Source organism: Poecilia mexicana, unplaced genomic scaffold (genome assembly GCF_051168715.1).
Source record: "Poecilia mexicana isolate PSO_F unplaced genomic scaffold, ASM5116871v1 scaffold_11, whole genome shotgun sequence".
In the NCBI taxonomy this organism is placed as follows: domain Eukaryota; kingdom Metazoa; phylum Chordata; class Actinopteri; order Cyprinodontiformes; family Poeciliidae; genus Poecilia; species Poecilia mexicana.
The window spans coordinates 23,210,764-23,235,390 of NW_028263380.1; the positions used below are offsets into that span (position 1 = coordinate 23,210,764).

At 36.6% G+C, this 24,627-nt stretch overlaps 1 protein-coding gene across 1 annotated transcript in view; it reads left to right on the forward strand.

The window, feature by feature from the left end:
- carmil1 (capping protein regulator and myosin 1 linker 1) overlaps positions 1–24,627 on the forward strand; it is a 30,488-nt gene that overhangs the window by 1,780 nt on the left and 4,081 nt on the right. The window contains exons 2-34 of the mRNA XM_088010432.1: positions 2,441–2,538; positions 7,631–7,681; positions 12,393–12,452; positions 12,861–12,982; positions 13,508–13,605; positions 13,749–13,819; positions 14,205–14,278; positions 14,377–14,452; positions 14,567–14,655; positions 14,846–14,940; positions 15,642–15,728; positions 15,803–15,906; positions 15,990–16,067; positions 16,215–16,291; positions 16,821–16,925; positions 17,865–17,934; positions 18,055–18,136; positions 18,220–18,319; positions 18,419–18,473; positions 18,600–18,772; positions 18,994–19,062; positions 19,139–19,232; positions 19,310–19,408; positions 19,500–19,628; positions 19,738–19,860; positions 19,947–20,122; positions 20,432–20,519; positions 20,606–20,764; positions 20,844–20,910; positions 21,477–21,727; positions 22,631–22,746; positions 23,018–23,564; positions 23,689–23,731. Coding sequence (XP_087866558.1) covers positions 2,441–2,538; positions 7,631–7,681; positions 12,393–12,452; positions 12,861–12,982; positions 13,508–13,605; positions 13,749–13,819; positions 14,205–14,278; positions 14,377–14,452; positions 14,567–14,655; positions 14,846–14,940; positions 15,642–15,728; positions 15,803–15,906; positions 15,990–16,067; positions 16,215–16,291; positions 16,821–16,925; positions 17,865–17,934; positions 18,055–18,136; positions 18,220–18,319; positions 18,419–18,473; positions 18,600–18,772; positions 18,994–19,062; positions 19,139–19,232; positions 19,310–19,408; positions 19,500–19,628; positions 19,738–19,860; positions 19,947–20,122; positions 20,432–20,519; positions 20,606–20,764; positions 20,844–20,910; positions 21,477–21,727; positions 22,631–22,746; positions 23,018–23,564; positions 23,689–23,731 — 3,726 coding nt within the window. The remainder of the gene's footprint in view (positions 1–2,440; positions 2,539–7,630; positions 7,682–12,392; positions 12,453–12,860; positions 12,983–13,507; positions 13,606–13,748; positions 13,820–14,204; positions 14,279–14,376; positions 14,453–14,566; positions 14,656–14,845; positions 14,941–15,641; positions 15,729–15,802; positions 15,907–15,989; positions 16,068–16,214; positions 16,292–16,820; positions 16,926–17,864; positions 17,935–18,054; positions 18,137–18,219; positions 18,320–18,418; positions 18,474–18,599; positions 18,773–18,993; positions 19,063–19,138; positions 19,233–19,309; positions 19,409–19,499; positions 19,629–19,737; positions 19,861–19,946; positions 20,123–20,431; positions 20,520–20,605; positions 20,765–20,843; positions 20,911–21,476; positions 21,728–22,630; positions 22,747–23,017; positions 23,565–23,688; positions 23,732–24,627) is intronic.

Here is a 24,627-nt window from a genome sequence, read left to right on the forward strand (position 1 = left end):
TCTAGGGGTGCTCCGATTTTCTGGTTGACTGCCAATCTTTTGAAGTATGATGTTCCGATTCAGATTTTGGCTGATACCAAATTTTTTATCTGAAATGTTGTTAAATATAACAAGTAAGCCGCTTAGTTGGCAATAGTTGACAATTAGAAACTGCAAACATATAAACATGAGCTGGTGGGTCAGTCTATCTATCTCTCATGGGAGAGCAGAGGAGGACAGTGGTGGATATTTAGACCTTTGCTGAGGTAGATTAGATCAGCTTCATGTGTAGGTATTGGCCAATCACTGATCCCCCAAAATTAAGGAGCTTGGTGCTGATAAATCAGTTGGCTGATAAATCGGTACACCGTACTCCTCTATCCCTTGAAGGTTTTTAAATTTGACATAATACAACTAAGTACAGCAAACTTCAGTTCAGCTTATTGGGATCTTATTTGATGGATTTGATTGGTCAACCCAAAGTAGGACATGAGAGCGATTTGTATTTTGCACCCTTATCTCAGTTCTTTGTACAATCAATTTCCACTACAATTACAGCTGCACACTGTCATCTTTGCCCTATTACCTATGCTGCCACATGCTCTGATCTACACTAAAGCTACACAGAATATCAAATTGCAATCCTCATTGGAATATTACTGTCGCCATATGACACAAACTCAAAGGTTTGCTTAAATGCAGCATTTGGACAGACGTTTTGCATTTTCTGCATTCCAAAAACAAGTGCCCTGTTGAATCTATTTTTGCTGCTGCTTTCTCTTGATCAATGAAATAAAATTCCAGAAAGGTAGATTAAACCTCATGGTTATAAATGGCAAAATATAAAATAAAGAATTATGAATAACATTGTCAGGTACTGTAGTCAACAGACCTTTGACAAATGTTAAGGGTAAACAGTACAACGCATGGAGGAGTATGTTGATCTTGACATCAACTTTGTTTGCCCTCTTTTGATTCCATAACACTAACCAACTGTTGAAGTGGACACTCTGATACCTGTTTGTATAGAGACATACATGGGAAATTGTGTTTTCTTTGCATAGGTTCAGCTTGAATCCAGTCAGTCAGTAACACTTCGACACCATGTTCTGTGTTTTTAACTCTGGGTTGGGTTGTCATATTGGTCTCAGAGTTATTCTGCTACCGGGTATTAAATCTTAAGAAAGTTGAAAATGGTTCTTATTATTCGACTCTCATGAGAAGTAGCTGGATACATTTGAGAGCAAATGCTGAACTTTTTCACAGGTTGTCATAAACTATTCATGGCTCCTCATATTAGAAGAGATGCCCATGTGTTTCTGATCAGCCTCTGCGCTCCTTCATGCTGTAATGTTTTCATCCTCCACATGACCTCATCATGTGTCTGGCTTAGGAGAGGAGGAGTTCGGCATGATGTCATGAAGGCGGGCCCAAGTTCTCCTGCCTCATTATACTCACAACACACATTCCACTTGAACCGTACCACATTTTGTCTGCTGTTCATCCCTTTGAGAGATATTCTCTCTTTTCTGCATCATCTTTCTCATTCTCCCTCTGTTGCTCTCTAGCTGACAGTTTTAATGCTGCCTACAATTTTTACCCTCCCCCCCTCTCGTGGTTCCCATCTGTCCTCGGATCTTTTTTCCGTTGGGTCAGAAACAAAGTTTTCCACTCTTCCATACCTCAACTCAAGAATTGTTAAAATAGTTTTCTATGGACCCATTTCCTTGGAAACATGATGCTCTTTGGAATGAAAGCTGTGTTTTATGTTTCTAGTTTTATATGTAGATGGGTATACATCTAAACAACTAGACAAATCAAATTAGACAGGAAATTGGCCCTGCTGATCTCTAAGTAGGAAGATGTTTTTCTGCTCTCTTTATTTGCTGACTGTGTGTCTGCACTGCAAAACTCGCTGTCATTTTTGGCCCACAAAGACACCCTCTTGCCTGTGCACCTGCTTTGTGTTTCAGTACACTATTTTATTTATAAAAAAAAATCCCACAAAGGCTTATTATTGATCCTTTGTTTAAATAGGAAGCATCTGAATATGGCAGCATTTGAGGGATAGAGCGGGTATCAGCAAAACAAACAGACGTAAAACTGGATAAGGAATAACATCATAAAAAGTTTGCACTCTGAGAATAGAGCTGAAAAGCTTAGAAAAACAAATGTCATAAAATCACGAAATTAAATCTTATGTTGGAATCCTGGTTAAAGAAGAAATCGGTTCCACTTTAAATATCTCCATTAGCTTGAGGCATGCTTTTATGGCTCAGCCAGAGTTAAATACAACAAGAATATCCAGCGACCAAAGCTTCAGGCTGTGACATCAACCCTCCTCCACCAACCTCCTCCTGCCTCCACCCATCCCCATTGTGTAATTAGTTGTAATGTGACCTTCCTGTGGCTGTCATTGTGTTAATTGGGCTTTCTTGTCCCTTTCTACCGTGTGCTGTAGAGAGTGTGCGGGAGGCGGTGGGCCGAAGGGTGAAACTTGCCCTGAGGCGTAAAGTCCAGCTGGAGGTCAAAGGTGACAAGGTGGAGAACAGAGTTCTGGTAAGTGGGAGCTGCTCAGATTTCTGTAGTAAATATTGTGTACAAGATGTCAGTACACTCAGACATACCATGTTGGAGCATCATGAGTTTTTCATGTACAATGTTCTACCTGGTAGTGTGTTATTCTAAACCGAAAGAGAGCAGTGCATTTTGTTAGTGTGGGCATGTTGCTGCATGACCAGGAACAGCTAAATATTTATCCTCCATTATAAAACATACTTATTATGTTTTATAAAATAAAAAAATAATACATTTTATATTTGAAATAATTAACACAAGTCCGTGTAGGGAAATGCTAAAACCAGACCTTGCACTTCAGGGCATGTACTTCTTACTGAGTTCAGTTATTTATTGTAAGATTGGATGAGAACATGATGGCACTATATGAGTTTTCAGTGATAATGTTCAATATGGGTTAATATGGAAGAACAAAGAAAAAATCATTTGATGGCTTAAACTATGACTGGCCAATGTTGCTGAAGTTTGCATTCAATATCTCTATTTGATGTTAAAATAAAATCTGTTTCAGTCTTTGAAGCATTTAATCATCATGTTTTTTTTTAAAATCTGAAGTATTTTGAATCATCAAATCTGAACTAGATAATAGACATGGAATAGATTTTTTTTTTCTATTATTTTCAATTGAGACTGAAAGCATTTGAAAATTTGATGCCGTTCTTTAATATGGCAAACATGTACAACAATTTTTGGATCTATAATCATTTTCACATCCCTTTCCTACGAAAAAAAAAAAAAAAAAAAAAGACTACTTTATTAATCCCCCCCCCCCAAAAAAAAAATCACAACCCAATTTTTGTGTTATTTTTTGTGTTTCCTTATATTTATTTTATCCACGAGCACCTTAGATTTGACATTTTTTTCCTATGTGACAAAACGTTTGGAGGACACTCGTTTTAGATTGCTGTGGTCAGAGACTCCATGATGTGTCAATTTTGTTCTTTATATATTTAACCCGTAGCTTTTTATGTGCAAAGTTGTTTTCTTGTTAAACTGTTGAAAGAACTTCTCTGATTTTTCACAAACAGCAAACAGAGGCAGATCAGCACTTCATTAGTGACCAAACTGTTGAGCTTACTAGTGGTATTGTTACTGGCTTGGAGAAAAGACTCCAGTGGCTAATTGTTCAGGCCAAATATGGTTCCATTAGTTTGTGTTTAAAAGTTATTGTAACACTCATAGTGAAACATGAAAAGAACTCTTCAACTCTGTTGTCACTTTGATTAAAGCACCATTAAGACTTCCTTTGCTTTGATTAAAGTAGTTGTGTCCAGACTCCCTGTGCCAGCTCCAGATCAAAGGTATAAAACATTTTGTCCAGAGGTTTTTAGTTATTGCAGCTGCTTTCTGAACTCCAGATCCAAGATCTGTGTTTTTTTTTATTTATATATATTTTATTCTTTCATAGATGAATCTAAAAACGGACAGATGAAAACTTGGAGTAAAGTGAGTGTTCAAGTGCAATTCTTATCTGACTTCTCAAGGTTGTTCAGTTGCAGATTCTAAGGATTGTTAGAACTCGGTGAGCACAGCAGAGAGTCCCACAGTGGTGGATTCTGGGTACTATTTTGGCAGGATATTTGGTTTCATGTAGCTGCAGGCATGTTGATCAGTCTCTTTAGAAATTTGTGGATATTTCACAAAACTTAAATAAAGCACGCATCTGGTAAATTACACCATTTTTTCTTTTCTTTTTATCCAAAGAAGTACAATTAAAATTCATTTTTGAAGTTGCAATAGTTTTAGCACGTTATTTCATTGTCCACATACCAAAGCTTTGCAGCTCCTGTCAGGACTTGACTAGAGCAGCCCACTCAGAGCCACAGGGTGTTGGGACACACACTCGTGCTACATTCCACAGCTACAGCTTCTAGCATTAAAAACCCAGGAAGTAGTGCATTCAATTAAACTAAATCACTTATTATGTTGCATTATATATTAGTACATAAATTGTTTCGTTTTAGAAATCAGTGGCAAGGAAACATGGGGGCAAGCGCATAAAAGTAATCCATCACTTCTATTGGATAATGTAAAACCAGTGATGGTGAGTTTTTTTTCCCCTAATTGCTGATGCAAGCTCAGTCATGATCAGATTTCGCTACTAAAGGCATCATGGCTCAGCAGTAACAGAATATGTTCTGCTTCTCGAAAGGCTCCAACACTGTTAAAGTACAATATTTCTCCAATGTTAAAAAAGAGATTATGCTAAACAAAACTGTTTTCCAGGTGTACAACTAAGCTGAGGAGAAAACAATAAACCAGTGTAACTAATATTTCTATTAAGAGTGGAGAAAATATAAAGCCTAAAGAGATGCATTAACCTTGTCCTTTAAATGTGCACAACCTTAAACCAACACCTTTTTTTCTTAATTCACCCCTGCCATCTATTATAGTGACTGTTGAAACTGAAATAAAGTTCAGCTGCCTGAGCAGGCCTTTTAATAGCCTCTTGTGCTTCAACTGAGAAGAACATTGTATACAATTACTTTGAACATATTGTTCATCTTTGTGTATTTTGGGATCTGGGTTCAAAAAAAATGAATTCCATGTATTATTTTCTTGCCATTTGCTTCTTTGTATCTTTTAGAAGCAGATTACAAAAGGATGGCATTTAAAGTATCAGTCAGGAGAAAGCGTTCAATAAATGTGCTGTAATATATGGAATAGGGCATCACACTTACTTTGAGTATTTTGGATAGTATAATGTCAAGAGCTGCCTCACAATGACAAAGAAGATGAATTAAACTTATTAAAGTGTCACTTTCCTAGTTGAGTCATTCCTAAACCAAGGAGAAAGTAAAAAGCTTATTTGAAGAGAAATGAACAAACTCTTACTCAGTGGTCAAGTCATCTTTTAAAATAAGTTACACTTGAATTTCACTTGAAAACCAAGTTCCCACAGTCTACAGGGAAGGTAAAAAGGAACAAAATGAAAGTTACTTGAGGTCCAGTGCCAACTTTCCACATTCAGTAATAAATTCCTATTTCCTCCGTGGGTGTTGGTCAACTGTGTTTTATCAATCCAGTCAGAGCATCCTTCCAGGACATTTTACAGTACTTCATGCATCTTTGGGAATTTTCTGATTGCATTTGAAATTAGTTTTGTTAATGTTCTAACATACAAGCCTCAAAAGCAGAATAAACTTTTCTCTAAAACTGATGAATGGACAAAACAGAAGCTGTTGAGGGAGGCAGCCAAGTGGCAACACTGCATAATTTTCTGCTAAGTATTGGTTGTGTTCTGTTTGCAACAATGTCTGGGCTAAGGAGAAGACATGTAAGACAGGAGCTTTTTCTTTTAAAGAAAACCTCCAAAGAACCACTTTGACTTTCAGGAGTTTTCTGAAGAGCTTAGGAGGAAGAGAAGGTTCATCTATCCAGTACAGGAATTACTTTGTAGGACTAAAATTGAAGTTTTGGAAGTGCCTAACAAGAGTTAAGAACAAAATCTACCCAAAAATCTGTGGAGTCACTTAAAGAGGGCTGTGGACGAGTGATGTTCTCCCCTTCTCATGAATTTAGCAGAGTGTTCAAATATTGCAAAATCAAGATGCAGCCAGCAATAAAGCCTAAATGTTGAAGTTAACTCGTAGAAGTGTTTCTAAAAAAATAGGTGAATTAAAAAATGTATGTTAGTCTTTTATACATCACACACATATACAATTTTAACAAAGATTTGTATCTTTTGAGCACCAAAGTGTTGGTGCAAGGATCACATACAGCTTTTTGATTTGCAATTATGAACAATTTGCTGTGTTATACTTAAACAAAATGATGTGTATTTTTATTTGAGAACATTTCAAAGCTGAAATGATTTGTTTGCCAGTGTTAACCTTAACTTTACCTTGACAGAGTTGCTCCTCTGAAGGTAGAGAGAAGGATTGTAATGAACATCAGTGGAAACATTTGTTGATGTTCTTTGGAAAAAACTCTGAGACTTTCAGGAAGTCTGAAGTTTGGGCGATTTAAAAGATAACAGTTAATCTAGTTTAAAACCAAACAAAAAAAGGTTTTTAAATGTCTTTAAAACGACACTTTTAGTTTTAGTCTTTAGTTGTTTTTTTTGTTAGCCTTTCTTTAACAAAACAAACTCGAGGCTTTGATTTCTGTGAGTTGTAGCCCTCACTCTGCCTGTCCTACTATTTGGTCTGACAGCTTGAATCCATTGGACTTCAAACGCACAACAGTACTATTCTCTTATCTGCAAAACACCTGAATGCAGATATTTTCAGACTTCTCAAGGCAAACCACTATCACAGGCCATTATCTGAAACTCTGCCTGTCTGAGGAATCACTATCTTATTTGCTGGAAGCTGGACTTAAGGAGATGTGACCTGGAGAGACCTCACTCAGCTACACAATGGGTTACTGTAAATGCCACAGCTGGCTTAGCCTCCTGTCAGCCATGGCTGACTTAGCATGGATCCCCCCCCCCTATCATTTTCTTTCAACATCATTACAGAGAAAATGTCACAACGGCTATTAACTTGCACAATTCAAAAATAATTCAAGGAAAATGTCAGACATTTTGGGTAAAAATAAGTTGCTAATTTTGTCAGCATGAAACTTCGTAGTGTTTGCTGAGTGGGAAGCCACAATATGCACTCACTCTGTGGTTTCAGATAATGTATATCATTATCACACTCCGTTAAAAACCCTCTTAAGAGGCCAACACACTTTGCAGCTCTCTGCGAAGGGAAAAATGCTAACGTGTTGGTATGTAACCTTAGGAGGAAATTATCTGACTATGTGTGGGCTGAAAGTGAGCAGATTTATTTTCTGTCCTTTTATTTTGGTTGACATTTTCTTCACTTTTCCTCTGACCTTAGGCCTTTACAAATGTGTAAGAACTCATGAATGTGCATCGGGTAAAACAATACAAATTTCAACTTTCAGCTTTTTTAAGCCGTAGTTTAAAGCATAGGACATTATAATAATGTCTGACAGTCTTTTTATTTTCTTTATTTGTTGTAGATATTCCTTAAATGATGATGGAATGTAGTTTTATTTTGCCATGGCCTAATTGGTAAACCAAACTCCTCTCCTTTTATTGAACATCTCTGTCTTTCTGCAGGCGTTGGCGTCACATCGAGCCTATCTGCTGACAGCACGGGTCCCTTCCAAGGTTAGCTGAACTCTCTCTACATGTATGAGAACTTATTTTAATAAATCCACATAGTTTTGTTTAGAATAGGTATTATGCCTATAGAATAGGTTAATGGTTTTATTTTTTCTTTCTCTGCAGTATTTATAAATGTATTCATTATGTCATACTGACATGCTGAGCTGTTGTAGGTACCTAGATATGGTACCTGCAAAACATCAACAGGTGGGCGACAAAGCAGCTGGTTAAACTGCAGAATGGTTTTATTTGTATAAAGTTTAAATTATACAATATGACTTCATAAAAAATTCTAAAGAAATCACAAAAGGAAAACCAGGAAGGAAATTGTGGATTTGCACAATACCATCTTTGGTACAATTTAAGGATGTGTGAAGGCATTTTCATCTGTTCAGACCATTAAATTCAAATATAAATGGCATGAATGTTCAACCATCAATGTCAGACTACCTCAAAAGAAATATGTCTGCACACTGTAATATACATATGACATGGAGAAAACACAACCACTTAAACATCTGAACTTGCTAAAAGGATGATGGTTCCTTATTCTTAAAATAACAATATTGCATTACAAGTTCCACTGCGTGCACCAAACTGTATAGCGCTATATTAAATCATAATTTTTTTTTCCACTTCCTCTTTTCTGATCTCTGTTTATCTGAACATTTCTAAAATGGTCTGGTCTCTTTTTCTCTTTCAGTCTCCTTTTCTCTCATGTTCAGTCTCTTTGTCCCTGTTGCCAGATGAGAACAGGTCCCTCCATATGGAGATATTTGATAGTCTTACCCACCATGCAGCTGTGAGAACACAGCCTGTGGGAAAGGAAAACAGTGACAGGAAGAAAAGTTCAAACCCGAAGGGCAGAGCTTATATAGAGAGAAAAACACTGTGGGATGACTTTAAGAGTTAAGCAAAGTAATAATATTTACAGGATCTAACAGAATCTTTTCTCTCATAAAATTAAAATAACTGTCTAAACAGCATATTTTTACTTAAAAAAAGACAAACCGCCTCCCAAAAAAAGACATGACCTACATTCATATTTTGAAAATGTAGAAGGCAAAACTACAAATACATTTGTTTAGAAATCTCAAAAGCAAATCTATTATATTCTGAAGCCTGGTGTGGTGAACGTCCCTATTTGGATTTGATAAATAGTTCTAAAAATTTACAAGCCATTAATTACATTGATTTATTACAAGGGCAGTCAAAGTCATAAAATTACTTATGCTGTTTCCTTGTTCTCAGCCCACTATTCTACTTGCAACCTTATTTTTTTTTTTTTTTTTTTTTTTACCAGGGAATGTTATTACTAATGTTCATGTGAATCAAGCTCAACAATTTTATAAATAGTTGGGAAAGTCTGATGCAGAAACAAACTCAAATTTAAACTCAGGAAGGATGTCAGCTGGTTGGGATTGGATTTGAATTTCATGGAACAAAAGATCATGAGATTTTAATCGTTATGGAGGATCATAAGTTACGTTTTTATTTTTATTCTAAGCAGTGTGGGTTGAGTTCAACCCATGCCTCTGTGACTTTAATACTTATACTTCAAGAGTACAACAGCAGAGCACAAATGATACTTTTTAGCATGTTTGTAATAGAAAGATTAAGAATTCGAGAACCAGCGACCTGATAACATTCATTGCAGACCAACAGATGTACAATTCCCCCTAAAAGTATTGGCACTTCCTGTAAACATGTGTAAATAGATTTTTTTTTACAGAATTTGAACCAGATGAAGCTAAAACTATCACATTTGCAGAGATTTGGGTAGAATAAATTTACAATGGTTTTTAAGCTTAAATGCAAAATGTATAGACTTTGTATTTGTTTGGCTTACTGCTCTGAATATGATGTTTCAGCAAAATTGCCTTCTTTGAGTATATATTCTCCATTTAATCATTTATCAGTTGACATTTATTTCTATAACTGATTCATCCAATTAATCGTTTCAGCCCTGTTATCCATTAGCAGAAAGCATTTAAACACTAGTGTAACATTAAAATACACTTGTGCTCGTGTCTTTAATCCCAACTCTGACCCGTTATGGAATGAACGTGGGACTTCTAGGCGTGCCCTGCGTGGTGTCTGGCACCGAGACTCTGGGATCAGATCTTTTGCTCCTGTGGTTTGCCGGGTGGAGTCTGTGTGAATCAGGCTTGTCTTGGCAGATCATGTGGATTCTCAGACAGATTAAGATGAGAAGAGATTGAAAAATGGGACAAAATTGGCATTTCTTCAGATGTTCTTGACCATATTAACCTACTTCACTACCTCATGGTAATGTGACCTTTGTCCTCAGCAATGATTTACCAGTGATCAATATTGCATGGATATAAATGGGAGAATACAACGCCCCTGACCTCTCTTTGAGCTTTTGATATTTCGTTACACTTTAGTCAAAAACTTTGGTAACACTTTATTTGAAGGGGGTTGAATAAGACTGACATGACACTGTCATAAACATGACATAACACCTGTCATGAACATGAATAAGCCTTCATGAATATTTATGACTGTTGTCATAAAGCGTCATTCGGTAAATTATGACACTTTTAATACAAAGTTGACATTATTCAAAATGTCTTTGTTATGACAACTTGACATTAACCAATAACTCATTACTGTTTAAACTTTACCTTTAATAACATAAAGATACCTAATTTTTAAAGTGCAGTCAGTAATACTTTTATAACAAATTTATATCAGCAATGATATAAATTTGAATTTTGAATTCTGATTGTTGATTTGAGTTCAGATTGTTTTTTATTCTCTCTTACCTTGATTTAGTTTTGAGAAGTTGCTATTTTGACCTCCCCATGGGTTTTCTACCTGCTGCCTGCTTCTTCAAACTGAGATCAGGCTGACTCCTTTTTGCTGCTGTTAAGACCTTGATTGCTCATGAGTACTTTACCCCAATAGTAATAAAAAACAACACTCCCCTCCCTCTAAAAATGCTGTATGATAAACCAGTTAAGGGACACAGCTGAAAAACATCAGTGTGTGGTAAATAACCTATAAACAGAATGTGCAAGTCGGAGATGTCTAGATCTGCCAGCTGACCCCTGATCTGTTGTTCCAGAGTGGGTCAGTGGTTTGTCTAACTTTGTGTGTGTGAGAGTGAAACAGAGAGAGGTTTGTTCCTGAGTGTGTACTGTCCCAGCAGAGGGAGAGAGAAAAAAAGAGACAATGGAGGAATTTAACAGCTGGCAAACAGAGCAGAGGAGTGGGCACTGCCTCTTTGCCTCTTCCTGTTTCATTCTCGCTCAGTTTTTTTTTATCTATTTCTCTGGTATTCCCTTTCTGCTTCACGCTAGAGTAGACATTTTGTCTCTGCTATTTGTCAGATTTTATAATAAATTCAGTTGTTTCTCTTCCTTTTCCACTCTGGTTTCTCCCACCTTTTTATTGCATTACACTTGCTCTCTTTGGCAGGCAGCACATTTCTCCCCTGAATTCATAGGAAAATGAAACTGAGGGTCTGGCTTTTCCCCCAGACATTTGCTCTGCACATTGTTTGCAGCTTTTGTTTTGATTGGAAGATTTTTTTTTTCCAACCATAGTTGTGTTTTTGATAATTAATTTGCTCCTTTTACTGTAAGATTCTGTTTCAATTTGACCTGAAAAATACGAATCATGCAGTCAGACACACAGGTGCTTCTGTTCTGCACAGAAAAAGCCAGGTATGAATTTTATGATTTTAAGTTACAGTTCAAAAGGAGTAGTACGTGGAATTTTTCCACGCTTTTTCCCAAAACGAGCTGGAGCTTGGTGAGACATAAGGGTATTTACCAAAGCTTCTAGTCTTCATACCAGATTCTTCCTGGTAATCTAAACACACTTGAACATTTAAGCTGAATGTAACTGAGCGGTCCATTCCAGTCAGGGTTAAAATGTGTTTACAGCGGCCTCCATTCCCCTGGCCTCAGGCTTTTGCACCAGATGTTGCTCCACTCCAGCCACACGTGTGAGCGAGGTCCATCAGTGAAGTCGTCTGGCTGACAGCCGGCACACCAACTCCTATCAGGGATGTTGGCAGAGCAAGAGATGTTCTGTAAAATCTGTTATCATGGAGCTGCCTTGCAGGCATTGCTGCATTGAAGCAGGTACCGGCCTGCCCTGACTTGTTACCACAAAGTTGGAAACACAGTATTGTCTTATAGATCATAATATAGCTCAGATCAAAGAAAGATTTTCAGAATGCAAACATTTATTTAGGATGTTTGCCATATTAGATGTGGAAACCAGATCCAACTTTAGGCTTCCTACCTATTGTTTTGGGTCTGAAATATAACTTCAGGCTCAGTTACTCAGAATAATGCATCTCATGTCAACTTTCTTTGTAGATTCTCACTTGTGCGTTGATCTGTTAAACCAAGACTTCATAAAGTAAATAGGTGACTCAAACAAAGGAATAAAAAATGGATATTTATGTTTTTGTGTTATTGTGGACCACACTCTGCTTTGACATTTACCACAGCATTTACAGCTCTACAACTTGTATTTGTTTTGATGGAGATCCAGTCTGAAGTTGATTTGAATTTTTGGTATTTGTCCACATTTTGAGATGCTGTTTCTTTTTTAAGATGTGAGACAAAAACACCCATTTTCTTTCTTTTTTTTTTCTATCAAAACTTGGAAAGAGTGCAATTAATTTAATGTGAATAATGAAATGATAAATTTAGTATTCTCTTGTTTATCTCAGGTTGAGCAGTCATTCAACTACTTGGATATTGAGGGAATCAGCAGCAACAAGCCCACTCAGGTACAAGTACAACAAACTATTTTACCATCAGAGTGGTTTATGATTTAAATTATATTTATGACATTGACAAAAGCCCGAAAGTGATGCATTGTGTTGTATTTCATGTGATCACACACCAGACATGATCTGAGGTAGAACATTTTACTTTAGCCATGTACACAGGTTGCAAGCTTAGTACACACAGAAACCCGCACATTTCAGCAAAGGAAATACTAAAAGTGCACAAAACATTTTTCCATTAGGCTGCTTCTGTCAAGTCTAAACCCATGACCGTAACCCTGCATCTTATTGACGTATCTGTATGTCACAAAATCTTTAGTGTGAAGCAGCTAATTCTCTTCTTTGTAACACAACAGTGAGATGAAGTAAGGCTGTGCCATGCTTCTTTGTGTGTGTCGCCCCCTGCAGTTGGTTTTGGAACATGAGCGTGGGCCTTGGAGCTTCCGGCTGGGCTCAGTGGAGGAGGTGGATGAGGTGATTGCTCAGATCGGCAACTGTCTTCACCGGATCTGTCCTGCCAGCTCACCTGTGTAGGTACCACCACGGAGCAAACCTCAGACTTTGACAGGATCAAATGTTCAGACAGAAATAAGGAATAAAATCATACATTTGGTTCAAATTTAAGGAGCTTACTTTGTATCGGTGTCAACAATCTAATAACTACCTACCAATATTTTATCAAAAGTGCTTTGTAAAAAAAAAAAAAAAAAGATTTAATTTGGAATTGTGTTTCATGTAACCAAAATATGTGATGCTCCAACTAACACCTCAGTTGATTTTTAAACACAGAGATGCTATTTCAGTTTATTTTACAGTAAATTAATAGTTATATTTAGAAAGTTATCCAGCAGAAACTTTAGAAAACAACCTTAACTCTACAGAATTTTGAGAATAAAATAACCGTACATGAGAAATTTATTGTAAAAATGTATGTAATGTTATCTATTAAAACACTTTATCTGTTTAAGAGAATGTATTTGGCTCTTCATGTTTTGATTTCTCACATGTTTTTGGTACATTTTTCCAATTTCCTCCTGTATCTCTCTGTAAGGAAGGAAGTTGATGAGGAAGTTGAATTTGAAACCTCCAGAGAGGTTAACAGCCCTGCAGGCCGTCTGGAACGATCAGTGTTCAGCGGACTTAGGACCCTGTGGTAAATAAAGTTAATTAAAAAAGAAATTTAATAAAAAAAGACAAGAATAAGAAAAATAAAATAAGTAAATAAATAATCTAGGCAGATTTCAATGAATGTTTTTTCATTTGATCACTGACACATTGCTGTGACGTCTCCTCCAGGTGGCTTTTCTCATCAGTACTGGTGTGTGTGTGACAGCTTGGGTCTGCCATACAGAGAGGAGGTCCAGTGGGTCAGTATGGAGAAACTATCTTCCTTTATTTGTTTTTATTTTATTTTTTTTAACATTTTAACTTTTTAATTTCCTTTCTTGGCCACGTTGTTTTAATAATGTTTGGCTTGATATTTCTCTGTATTTGTTTTCTTTTCTTCTGCATTTTATGGGCTTTTATTTTTTGTTCTTTTTTCATGTTTATATCTATTAAATATACATATTTTCCCCTCTTTTTCAAACTGAAGCAATTACTCCTGCAGACTCTTTGCACATCTTCTGAAGCTGCTTCTGGTTGATGCTATTTTCTTTTTATTATTACTGTTTTTGATTTTATGACAATATTCACTCTTTCTGTTGTATTTTGTTCTTTTTTTATCTCACATGTTGTTTCTACATTTTGCAGGATGTTGACACAATCTATTTAAGTCAGGACACTAGAGAACTGAACCTGCAGGACTTTGTTCATCTGGAGAACAGGTTTTAAACTCTGATCTGATCTCAGTTGCCACCACATTCACACATACCCTCCACCTGGTGTAGATATTTATTTGAACTTTCTTATATTTGTCCTGCAGGGATCTTGTGGCGATCATTGCAGTTCTAGAATACAACCAGTGGTTCACCAAGCTATCAACCAAAGACTACAAACTGGTAACATCTTGAAGTTCTGTTTTACATTTCAGTTGTAACTTAAATATTCCTATTTTATTGTTTAAATAATATATACTTTTTTCCCTCATTGTGTTTGGTGTTTCTGTCTTCCAGCCTACAGATGTGTGTGACCAGATCCTCAGAGTAGTTGCCCGATCCAGTCGACTAGAAGAATTGGTTCTGGACAATGCTGGACTGAAAATGTCAGATTACCATTGTCCAAAAATAAGCTATTTTTAACACAAACATTTTGATTAAGACAGTGATTTATAATTTATCAGGTCTCATTAGCCTAGCTTGTTGAGTTGCTGCATCCATTCAGGTTTTCTGCTCACAGGTGTTAAAGTCAGTCTGTGATTCTGACATTCTGTTTCTGCTTTGTCTCTTCCTCAGTGATTTTGCTCAGAAACTTTCAGGTGCTCTGTCACATAACCCATCCTGCACGCTGCACACACTCAATCTGAGCAACAACTCCCTAGAGGACAAAGGTTACACACACCCACACATCTCAAACAATGTTCTTTACTGTTTGTACAGGGTAGGGCATGAGAGTAGGGGTTATCTATTTATCATTGAAACACAGACACTTCCTATTTGACTAATTAGAGTTCAAGCAGATGGAAAGTTATTGTGAAATTGAGCAGAAATACAATAATTGTGAAAGAATGATACATTTTTTATGTTATTAGAAAGGGTTTCTTTGTATTTTACACCTCAATTAAATTTAAAAATTCAACATTTTATAAGCAGACATTTAGTATGCAAAGTTTTCAAAATGTTAATACCAGCATTAGATTTTTCTCTCTAAATACATGCAACAATAACTAGTGGATGAGAAGAAAATGGTCAACTCTGGTGTATTTTGAACATCATGAGCTGAGCATGTTATCCTGTTGACATGACTTTAATCTTCAAGGTGCTGTTTTCAGATCATTCAAATTACCCTTGATGTAACCACATGTACGTCTCTTTATATGATTGAGTTTAACTGGTGTGAATTTCACTTATTTAATTAGATATTTCTGTATAATTTGATACGATTTTGACCCACTTTGTCTTGTAAAGTGTCTCAAGGGGACATAAAAAACTGAACTGAGCTAATAGCAAAATAAGAAAAAGCTGTGAATTTCTAAAATTCATGATTCACTTTCTAAATGCAAACAATCCGGTGTCTGAATCTTTCTCTCAGGTGTCTATGCTCTGAGTTCTCAGCTAGCCAAACTGCCCATGGGCCTACAGAACTTGAATCTCTCAAAGACCTCCATGTCTCCCAAAGGCGAGTAGAAAACAAAAAATAGTTATTTACTGTTCGCAAGCTTTTTTTTTTTTAAGAACAAGTTTGTATTGCAGGTGTAAACAGCCTCTGTCAGGCACTGTGCGCCAACCCCATCATCGCCTCCACCCTCACACACCTTGACCTGTCGGGGAACTCCCTGAGAGGAGATGACCTTCAGGTATGCAACACCATGTCCTCTCCTGTTAAGCTTTACTGTTCTCTGCTTTATGCTTAATGTGGTTCTCTGTGTTGTCTTTGCAGAATTTGCACAATTTCCTGAGTCACCCAAACTGTCTTGAAACTCTGGATCTGTCAAACAGTGATTGTTCCCTGGAGCTGGTAAAAGCCGCTCAGATAGCTACTTACAAATCAAGACGTCCTTTTATTGAGCTTGTTTTGGTGTTTCGTGGTCATATCATACATGCACTGATTTACATCTATGATTTTGCTTTATTTTACTTTGCATAATTTTGCGTATTTTTTCAGGTGTGTGCATCTCTGTGCAGAGGATCTTTGAAGCATCTTGCCATCCTCAACATGTCAAGAACAGTCTTCTCTCACAGGTCAGACTCTGAATATTCATTATGAAACTATTATGTAAGACTTTTACAGAAAGTTTAGGGCAGTGAAATTCAGTATGGAATTCTGATCTCCAGTAATCAAACTAGGTTTGGCTTCAATGTCCGATTAGTTATCTATTCCGTATTCTTCATAAGACATAAGCATATAATCAATGAACAAAAAAGGAATAATGATAGTTGCTTAGGGTGGCTATGTTTTTTTTTTTTTTTTTTTATATTATTGGATTTGACTGTTATCAGTGTTTGTGTAGATCAGCTTGTAGTTGGCAGCAGGTCTCAATTGCCATTATCTGTTAAACAGTACGATTAGGAACCACTGGTTTTAACTACAAAGAGAGGAAAAGGCATCAAATATATGCTCAGATTCTAGATTCTTGGTTGCCCATGAAATAAAGTATTTATTAACCGAGAAAATGCATTCCAATTATTAAACAGAGAACATACTCAGAATTTGCTGTGTATCTGAACACCTTTGGTAGAAAAAATTAATATTTTTTTAACACTCTTACAGGAAGTGCAAAGAAATCCCTTCGTCCTTCAAGCAGTTTTTCAGCAGTGCTCAGGCTCTGACGTCTGTTAGTCTATCAGGAACCAAACTGCCGCTGGAGGCTCTGAAGTAAGAATGGCTTAAACTGGTTTAGACATTTTCAAGCTAAGCTGATGTTGGACCAATTTGCAGGAAGTATATGATGTCAGTGGCTCTTACTTAAAAGAATGCCTGGAGTGCTTCGAAAGCTGTGCATAAGCACAAGTGGGCAACATTTCTTATCCAGACATCAGCGTTTTGTATGAACTAAGTTAACGCAATCAGTCGGACACAGAATGAATTTATGTGTTGAGAGTGCCGTCATTTTATAACAACTAAGGGTTTGGTAAGATGTACATCTTTACTTGGAAAGAAATGTAATGTTTATCTGTGACTAACACAGCAGTCTTTTTGGGAATAAACATTTAGATATCAGCTCCTGGTAAAAAAAAATGCAGCTTTTAAGTTTTTTTTCCTCCATTTTCTTGTCTTCTTCCTCAATCTGTTTCTACCAACCAAGTGACGAAAATAGATTAAAGTCGGTTTCAGTCTAAATAGTTCAGTTGTAGAAAACCAAGATAATTTAGGCCTTGCTTTCATTTGCTCCAATATTAATTATTAGTTTAAATTGGGCATTTTTTTTATCTGATTGCATCAAAAATCCCAGATAGAGTTGGCAACAAAAGCCGTTCAGTAACTTTTGATTTTGTGGGATTGAAATTCACTTCCTCCTTTCTCTGCACACAAAGGAGGAAGTCATTTAACAACATGCAATTTGAGTAAGCCATGTGCTTAAAAACCATAATCAAACTATTTATTTTTCCTACTAGAAGGGTTTAATTTCAAAATTTTACTCTGACAAATGCAGATTTATGAGGTGCTCCAAAACACTCTTTAAAAATTAAAAAAAAATTAAAAACCTTTTCTTGCAGTAATAATTAAAAACATGGATGTAGAAAAAGGGGTCGTCGTAATCTTTGCAAATTAAGTCTATATTACACTGGCATTACTAACTAATTTTGTTGGTAGGTCGTTGTTGTTGGGCCTTGGTTGTAATCCAAACCTTAGTGATGTTTCTCTGGATCTCAGCAGCTGTGATGTAAGTCCACCACAGACCTCAGCACTTTTTAGCAGCCTATTTTTAAATGCTATAAGTGAATTCAAAAATAGTCACAAATCTGAAGAAGTTTTACAAAAAAAAGAGTGCATTTCCCTGCAGCTTCGTTCGGGAGGCTCACAGATTTTAGAGGGTTGCATCGCTGAGATCCCAAACATTTCCAGTCTGGATATTTCAGACAACAGTAAGAACATTTTAGCTTCCACACACACATTTTGGATTTGTGCTTCTGCAGATTTAAGCCCATGCTTCTGTTGTCCGGTTTAGGTTTGGACATGGATCTCACCACCCTTCTTGTGTGGCTGGCCAAAAACCGCTCCATCAGGCACCTTTCGTTGGGCAAAAACTTTAACAATATCAAATCCAAGTAAGTGGCCACAAAAAAACAATTACTTTATAGCAGCCCAGGATTAGCTTTTCACAGTTTTGACTTTAGATAATTGTTTTTTTTATGCTGTTACCACAGAAATGTTGCTCAAGTATTGGATAACCTGGTTCATATGATTCAAGAAGAAGAATCAGTGAGTGAGACATTGTAGCTTTTCATTTTCCCCTCATGGTGACAATTTTATATTGGTTGAACTTATTTTCGTTGTGTTATCTTATTTTTTCCTAATTTCTTTTTTTTCTTTTTTTTTTTTTGACAGCCTTTGACTTCACTGTCCCTCGCTGATTCCAAGTTGAAAGCCGACCTCTCTATTGTCCTTAATGCTCTGGGCAGCAACACTTCTCTGATCAAACTGGACATCAGTGGAAACTCCATGGGAGACATGGGGGCCAAAATACTAGCCAAAGCCCTCCAAATCAACACAAAGCTGAGGTGAGTAGGGATCCTAATCATATTTTCTAAACTCATTTTCTTGGAAAATCATGTTTCAATGTGAATCTTTAAAAATCAGGAGCTCTATGTGTCTGTTAAAATTTAGTGAAAGGGGTTTTAGAGAAAAATAAATGACTTTTTTTTATTATTTTCAACATCCACTGACCACAGAAAAATGTTTTACACTCAATTCTGTCTGTTTTATTTGTGTGGCTCTCCAGGACCTTAGTGTGGGACAGAAATAATGTCAGCCCCCAGGGTTTACAGGATGTAGCTGCTGCCTTGGAAAAGTAAAAATAACATTATTACATTTCCAAGTTTTAGGATTCTTCTTGCTATTAATCCTATGTCCTCTTTAAAAATTAGAAACTACACAATTCGATTCATGCCTGTTCCCATCATGGATGCTGCTCAGGCACTGAAAGCCAACCCAGATAAGACGGAGGACGCTTTACTAAAGGTTCCTGCTCATTTATCTGTTATGTTTTGTAAAGTTTTAAAATCTAAAGGTTGTTCCTTTTTCTTTGATTCCTGCAGATGGAGCAGTACCTGCTGAGAAACCACGAGACTCGTAAATACCTCCAGGAGCAGGCATACAGGCTGCAGCAGGGAATAGTCACCACCACCACACAGCAGGTTGGCGCAGCAGTACAGATACGCTATCTGAACAGTTCTTTGATCCGTTTTAAGAAATTCCTCTTAACCGTCAAACGTGTTTACATTTCAGATGATGGACATGATGTGTGTGAGAGTCCAGGATCACCTTAACTCTCTGAAGTTCTCAGAGGCCAACTCTATTCAAGATGACATGAAGCTGGCAGAGAACCTCATGAAGGATGCAAAGAACTCCAAAACTGTAAGAAAACACAGATCATCACCAACAGAGTATGCAGTGCACTGATAAATCCAAATAAAGAAGCAGAATAAGTGCAGATTTCTCTTTTTTTGCTTGCATTTTGTTCCAGCTGCTCCCCAACTTGTACCACTTAAAGAGTGGTGGGTCCAGAGTTGCATTTGTTGCAGCCATTCAGGACAAGCTGGAGTCGATGGCTGGAGAGGTGGCAAGTGTGATGGACGAGCAGCTACAGGTATCATAGCTTCAACTCCACCAGCATTGACGATGCAATCTGTAAAAGTTTAAGAGTCAGGATTCAAATGATATTGACTATTTCAGACCATGCTGGTGTCTATGGTTGATGCTGCTGAAGGCCTTTGTCCTCATGTGATGAAGAGGAGCGGCCTTCGTCAGGAGCTGCTTAAAGCTGCTGCAGGGAGGATGACCATCCCCTGCAGCTTCGTCACAAACACCCTTCTGGAGCAGTCCGGTGTGGACATAATCAACAAAATCAGGTCTGCTCTGCACCATGCATGCCTGCTGATCAGATTAACTTTACTCTGCCTTTATTAGGAGATCACAGTGCAGATCGTAGCATCGAAAATGTATGTTATTTGTAATGTTTTGCCACCTAATGCAACTTTGATAAATAGTGTGGCATTTTATGAAACAACCTCCACTAGAGTTTTAATCAAAAATCACAATAATTTATTATTTTTTTCTTTGCTAACATTTGTATTCTTTGTTGGATCAGTGTTCTGATGGAGTCTTTTAGCTGCTTTCACTTTTATTGACTCTGGCCTCATTATTTCTGTGTGAAACAGTGAAGTGAAACTCGGCGTAGCGTCCATTCTTTCTGATCGCATTGTTGATGAGATCCTGGAGTCTCTATCAAGATCCCAACATACACTGGTTAGTGCCATCTCCTCTGTCAAATATTCAGATTCCTCATCCTCCGACTCATTCACCATCTTTCCTTTTGTTCCATCTGTCTCCAGGCCGACCACCTAATCAGAAAGGACCATCCATTGTTGCATCAGGAACCCGAGTCAGAGACAGAAGTCCTGGATGAAAGCGTTCTACATCCAGAGAACCATGAGCATCAGAAACAGGATCGAGACAAGAAACATGGGCTGAATGATGTGGAGTCATGCATGGTGGGAATATAAATTTACTTTGAGAAGTTGAAGAAAAAATAGTCAAAACAGAAAATGAAAATGTCCTTTCTCTCAATAGATGACACCTAAATCCAAAAGGAAGAGTATTCTAGTCAGAATGTTGAGGCCTGTTTCTGTGGCATTTGGTAAGAGATCTGTATCCTGCTGGATGCTTTATGAGCTATCTTAAAAATGTTAAAAGTCGTGGAAAATTTTTCTGGAGTATCTTTAAAAAAATTCACAGATATCATGAGACAAATAGAAAATTAGAAAAACAGCTTAAGAGATTATAATGATTAATGATTGTGAAGAAACAAACAGTAGAAATTGTAAGACATCAGTTGCAAACAGCCTGTCTCCTTATAGTTTTATCGATCCCTATTGAACATGTGTAACTGATTTGTTCATGTCAACAGAGTGTAACACAGTTTTCCATTTTGATCAGTTTTTATTTATGATTTATTTATTTATTAATTTTCCGGAAAACCTTTTTGACCTCTAAATCACTAACAAACCTAGTTTCTTTCATCCTTTTATAAACCAGAACTTGGCTCATTCCTTTCAAGGAGCATTCCCAGAGAAATCTCAAACTGTACATGAAGCTAAAATTTCTGTATACTATTTGCTAAATTAATATGATGGGTTTAATTCTAGTGACTCACCATTGCATTACTTTACAATGGTGAGTCACTATGCCTTGTCTCTCCAACAGAGATGGAGTTTGACCTGGACAAAGCTCTGGAGGAGGTTCCGATCCACGTCGAGGATCCTCCTCTTCCTTCTCCCCCCCCACAAGTATCAGACAGGATGTCATATTCTGAAGATCTGCCTCCCCCTCCCACTCCATCAGATGGGAAGTCTGTGTGTATAGGAGAGCTGCCACAGCTGGAGCACAAAACTCTGGAAAGTTGCACCAAATCCCGACCGAAACCGAAAAAGAGAACAAAACCCAGCAGAACCACAGTAAGAAGATCAATAAGATATGGTTACAGTTTTTCAATATTTCTTTTTCAGTATTAAGAAAATTATAACACAGTTGTAACAAGAATATTCCATACACTTTGACTTTGTCTCTTCTTTTCATAATTCTTGTTTTAGGTCAGTTAGAATAATTAAGCTAACTGAGAATTGTTCAACTTTCGTTTAATTTCAGAACGGTACACACCTTTTCTGAATATTTCATAGTTCTTCCGGTTAAACTGCATTATTTATGTAACACATCTTGGATATACTTAAATCCTCAGATTTTTAAGCCGTTACAGTCTCTATGTGAAGGCCAAAAACCTTCCTGGGTGGTAGAAGGAGTGGAGGTTTCTACACTGAATAAATAAAGTTGAACATATCACTTAGATATGTGGAAATTGTGCCTGAGGATGAACCAGGCTTCTGGAGGTTCATAATTATCTTCCTTATCTATTAACTGATTTAATTTATTTTTCTTCATTATGTCACGGAAGTAGTATGTTTGACATGTAATTTAAAATTCATCCACAGATATGCCTCCGTTGAAGTCAAATCTTGTGAATTAACATTTTACATTTTTGTATTTATTTTCACATTATTCTGGCATTTACCAAATAGGAATAACTTTGATAATCCTACCTAAAATAGAATATGTTTAGCTTGATGTAATATAATAATAACAGTAATATGAGATCATATTTCTTTTAGCACATCGTATGCAAGTGGCTGGTTTTAGCTTTATATCATGGTTTATTACGAAATGGCTCATAAAACTAAAACAACATTGTATAAAATACTTTTACAGTTGATGAAATCATCTTTATCACTATAAATGCTATAGTTTTTACAAAATGTGTTTTATTACGCTTTCATTAAATTTTTTGTCTGCTGTCTCTGTGTTAGCGACAAGCCACTGGAAGCTCAGCGTCACATGATGCAGAGCAGAATAACATGATGGACAAACTGGATGAGGGTCTAGATGACTTCTTCTCCAAGAGAGTTGTCAAACTCAGCTTTAGGTCAGTACTGCTCATAAATTGATTTATTGTTCTTGCATAAAAAATGGTGACATCATCTCTTTACAATGTTCCTCTATGTTCTTGAACAAAGAAATTGAGGAACACGATTATTTTCAAGCTCTGGATTTGGTTGTTTTTCCCTAAAAAAAAGTAATGAATGATCAAATGCTACCTCATAACCTCAAAAAAAAAAAAAAAAAAATAACATAACATTAGGTGAAGTTTTAAGATCATTTTACATTTGTGTGTCTTTATTTTGAATATTCTCCAGACTTCCCTCCATAAGAAGTCCATCAACACCAACACCAGAAGCATCAGATAAAAAGCGTGAATCCAGGAAGAGTGGCTTCTTCAACCTCATTAAATCCCGAACGTCCCGCTCTGAGAAGAGCCACGGAGCTCCGGCCATCACACCACCGCAGCCTGCACATGCCAACAACACCAACACCTCCACCACAAGCCCAGTCACTGAGGAGCCCCCTCCTACCTCTCCCATACCACCTGTGAAAAGTCCAATCTCTGTAGTGGAGCCTCATCAGGAGATCCACGGGGCACAGCCTGCGAACCACACAGATTCTGAGATGGAGGCGCCTCTGACTTCCACTGAACCTGCAGGGGAGGAGAAAGATACCAGGAAGGTGGAAGATATGGAAAACCTGGAGAAGAAGGAAAGTCCTCCAAAGAAGGAGAATATAGAGAAGAAGGAGAACCCACACATTCATCGCCATATTGGTGTTCCTATGATGGGAAAGGATCTGCTGGCTGAGATGAAGGCCAGACAAGAAAAAACAAGACAAGACAAAATGGCTGAAAAGAAGGTTGGTCAAATCAACAGGTTGTACAACATTTATTTTAGTTCTAGCAGTCATTAGCACCAATAAACATACATAGTAATGTGGATATACGATAGAGAAATGTTGAATTTTTATTTTATTTTTTCAGTCCGATTCATCATCAGTCCTGGACAAAGTGGACTCAGACAAACGTAAGTGTGTTTATACCAGTGCTAACTGCAGATCCTGAAAAGAAATAATAAATAATTCTTGCTTTTAAATTGAGTGATAAGATATGATACAATGGCATTGCCTTTAATTGAAAATTTCACAATAAGTTCCAAAATACTAAAATATTGTACTTAAAAAACCTTCTCTTTTAAACTAAAATGGTATAAAAAGAAAAGATTCAGAACATTTCTAAAATCTTGAAGTGCACAGTGCTTGTAAATGTTTTAGTGTCTTCAAAAAACTACAATAGACAAAAGAAGAAAGAAAACACTGCTGTCAAGAAAACATTTTTTAACAAATGCTACATCATAAACATTCAATATTTTACATTTCTTAATAGAACAAGTCTAGTCAAGGTGACAACAAAAAACAGAAATCAGTCTAAAAATTTTTCTTTAATGTAGTTTTTGTTTGTGAAACAATTTCTGTTTTTTTTTCCACTTTCTAAAACTTTATATATGTATCCATATCAATCAATCAAATTTTATTTGAATGGCACATTTCATCAGCAAGGCATTTCAAAGTGCTTTTACATCATTAAACACAAAAACACAGATTCATGCAACATTGAATAAACAATCAAAAACATTAAATTTCCCGCCGAGTCGAAGTTCTGCCCTTCAAATCAGTAGAAAAAAAGAAACTGCACCACTCCATATATGTATTTACAAGTTTGTTTTTAGATTTTACAGTTAGTTGTAGAGTCCAGTTTTAATATTCTGTTCTGATATATATATATATATATATATATATATATATATATATATATATATATATATATATATATATATATATATATATATAAAATATATGTTTATGCTTCACAAAACTATCACATGATGTCTAAGCCTCTACCTCTCTTTTTTTTCTTTTCTCC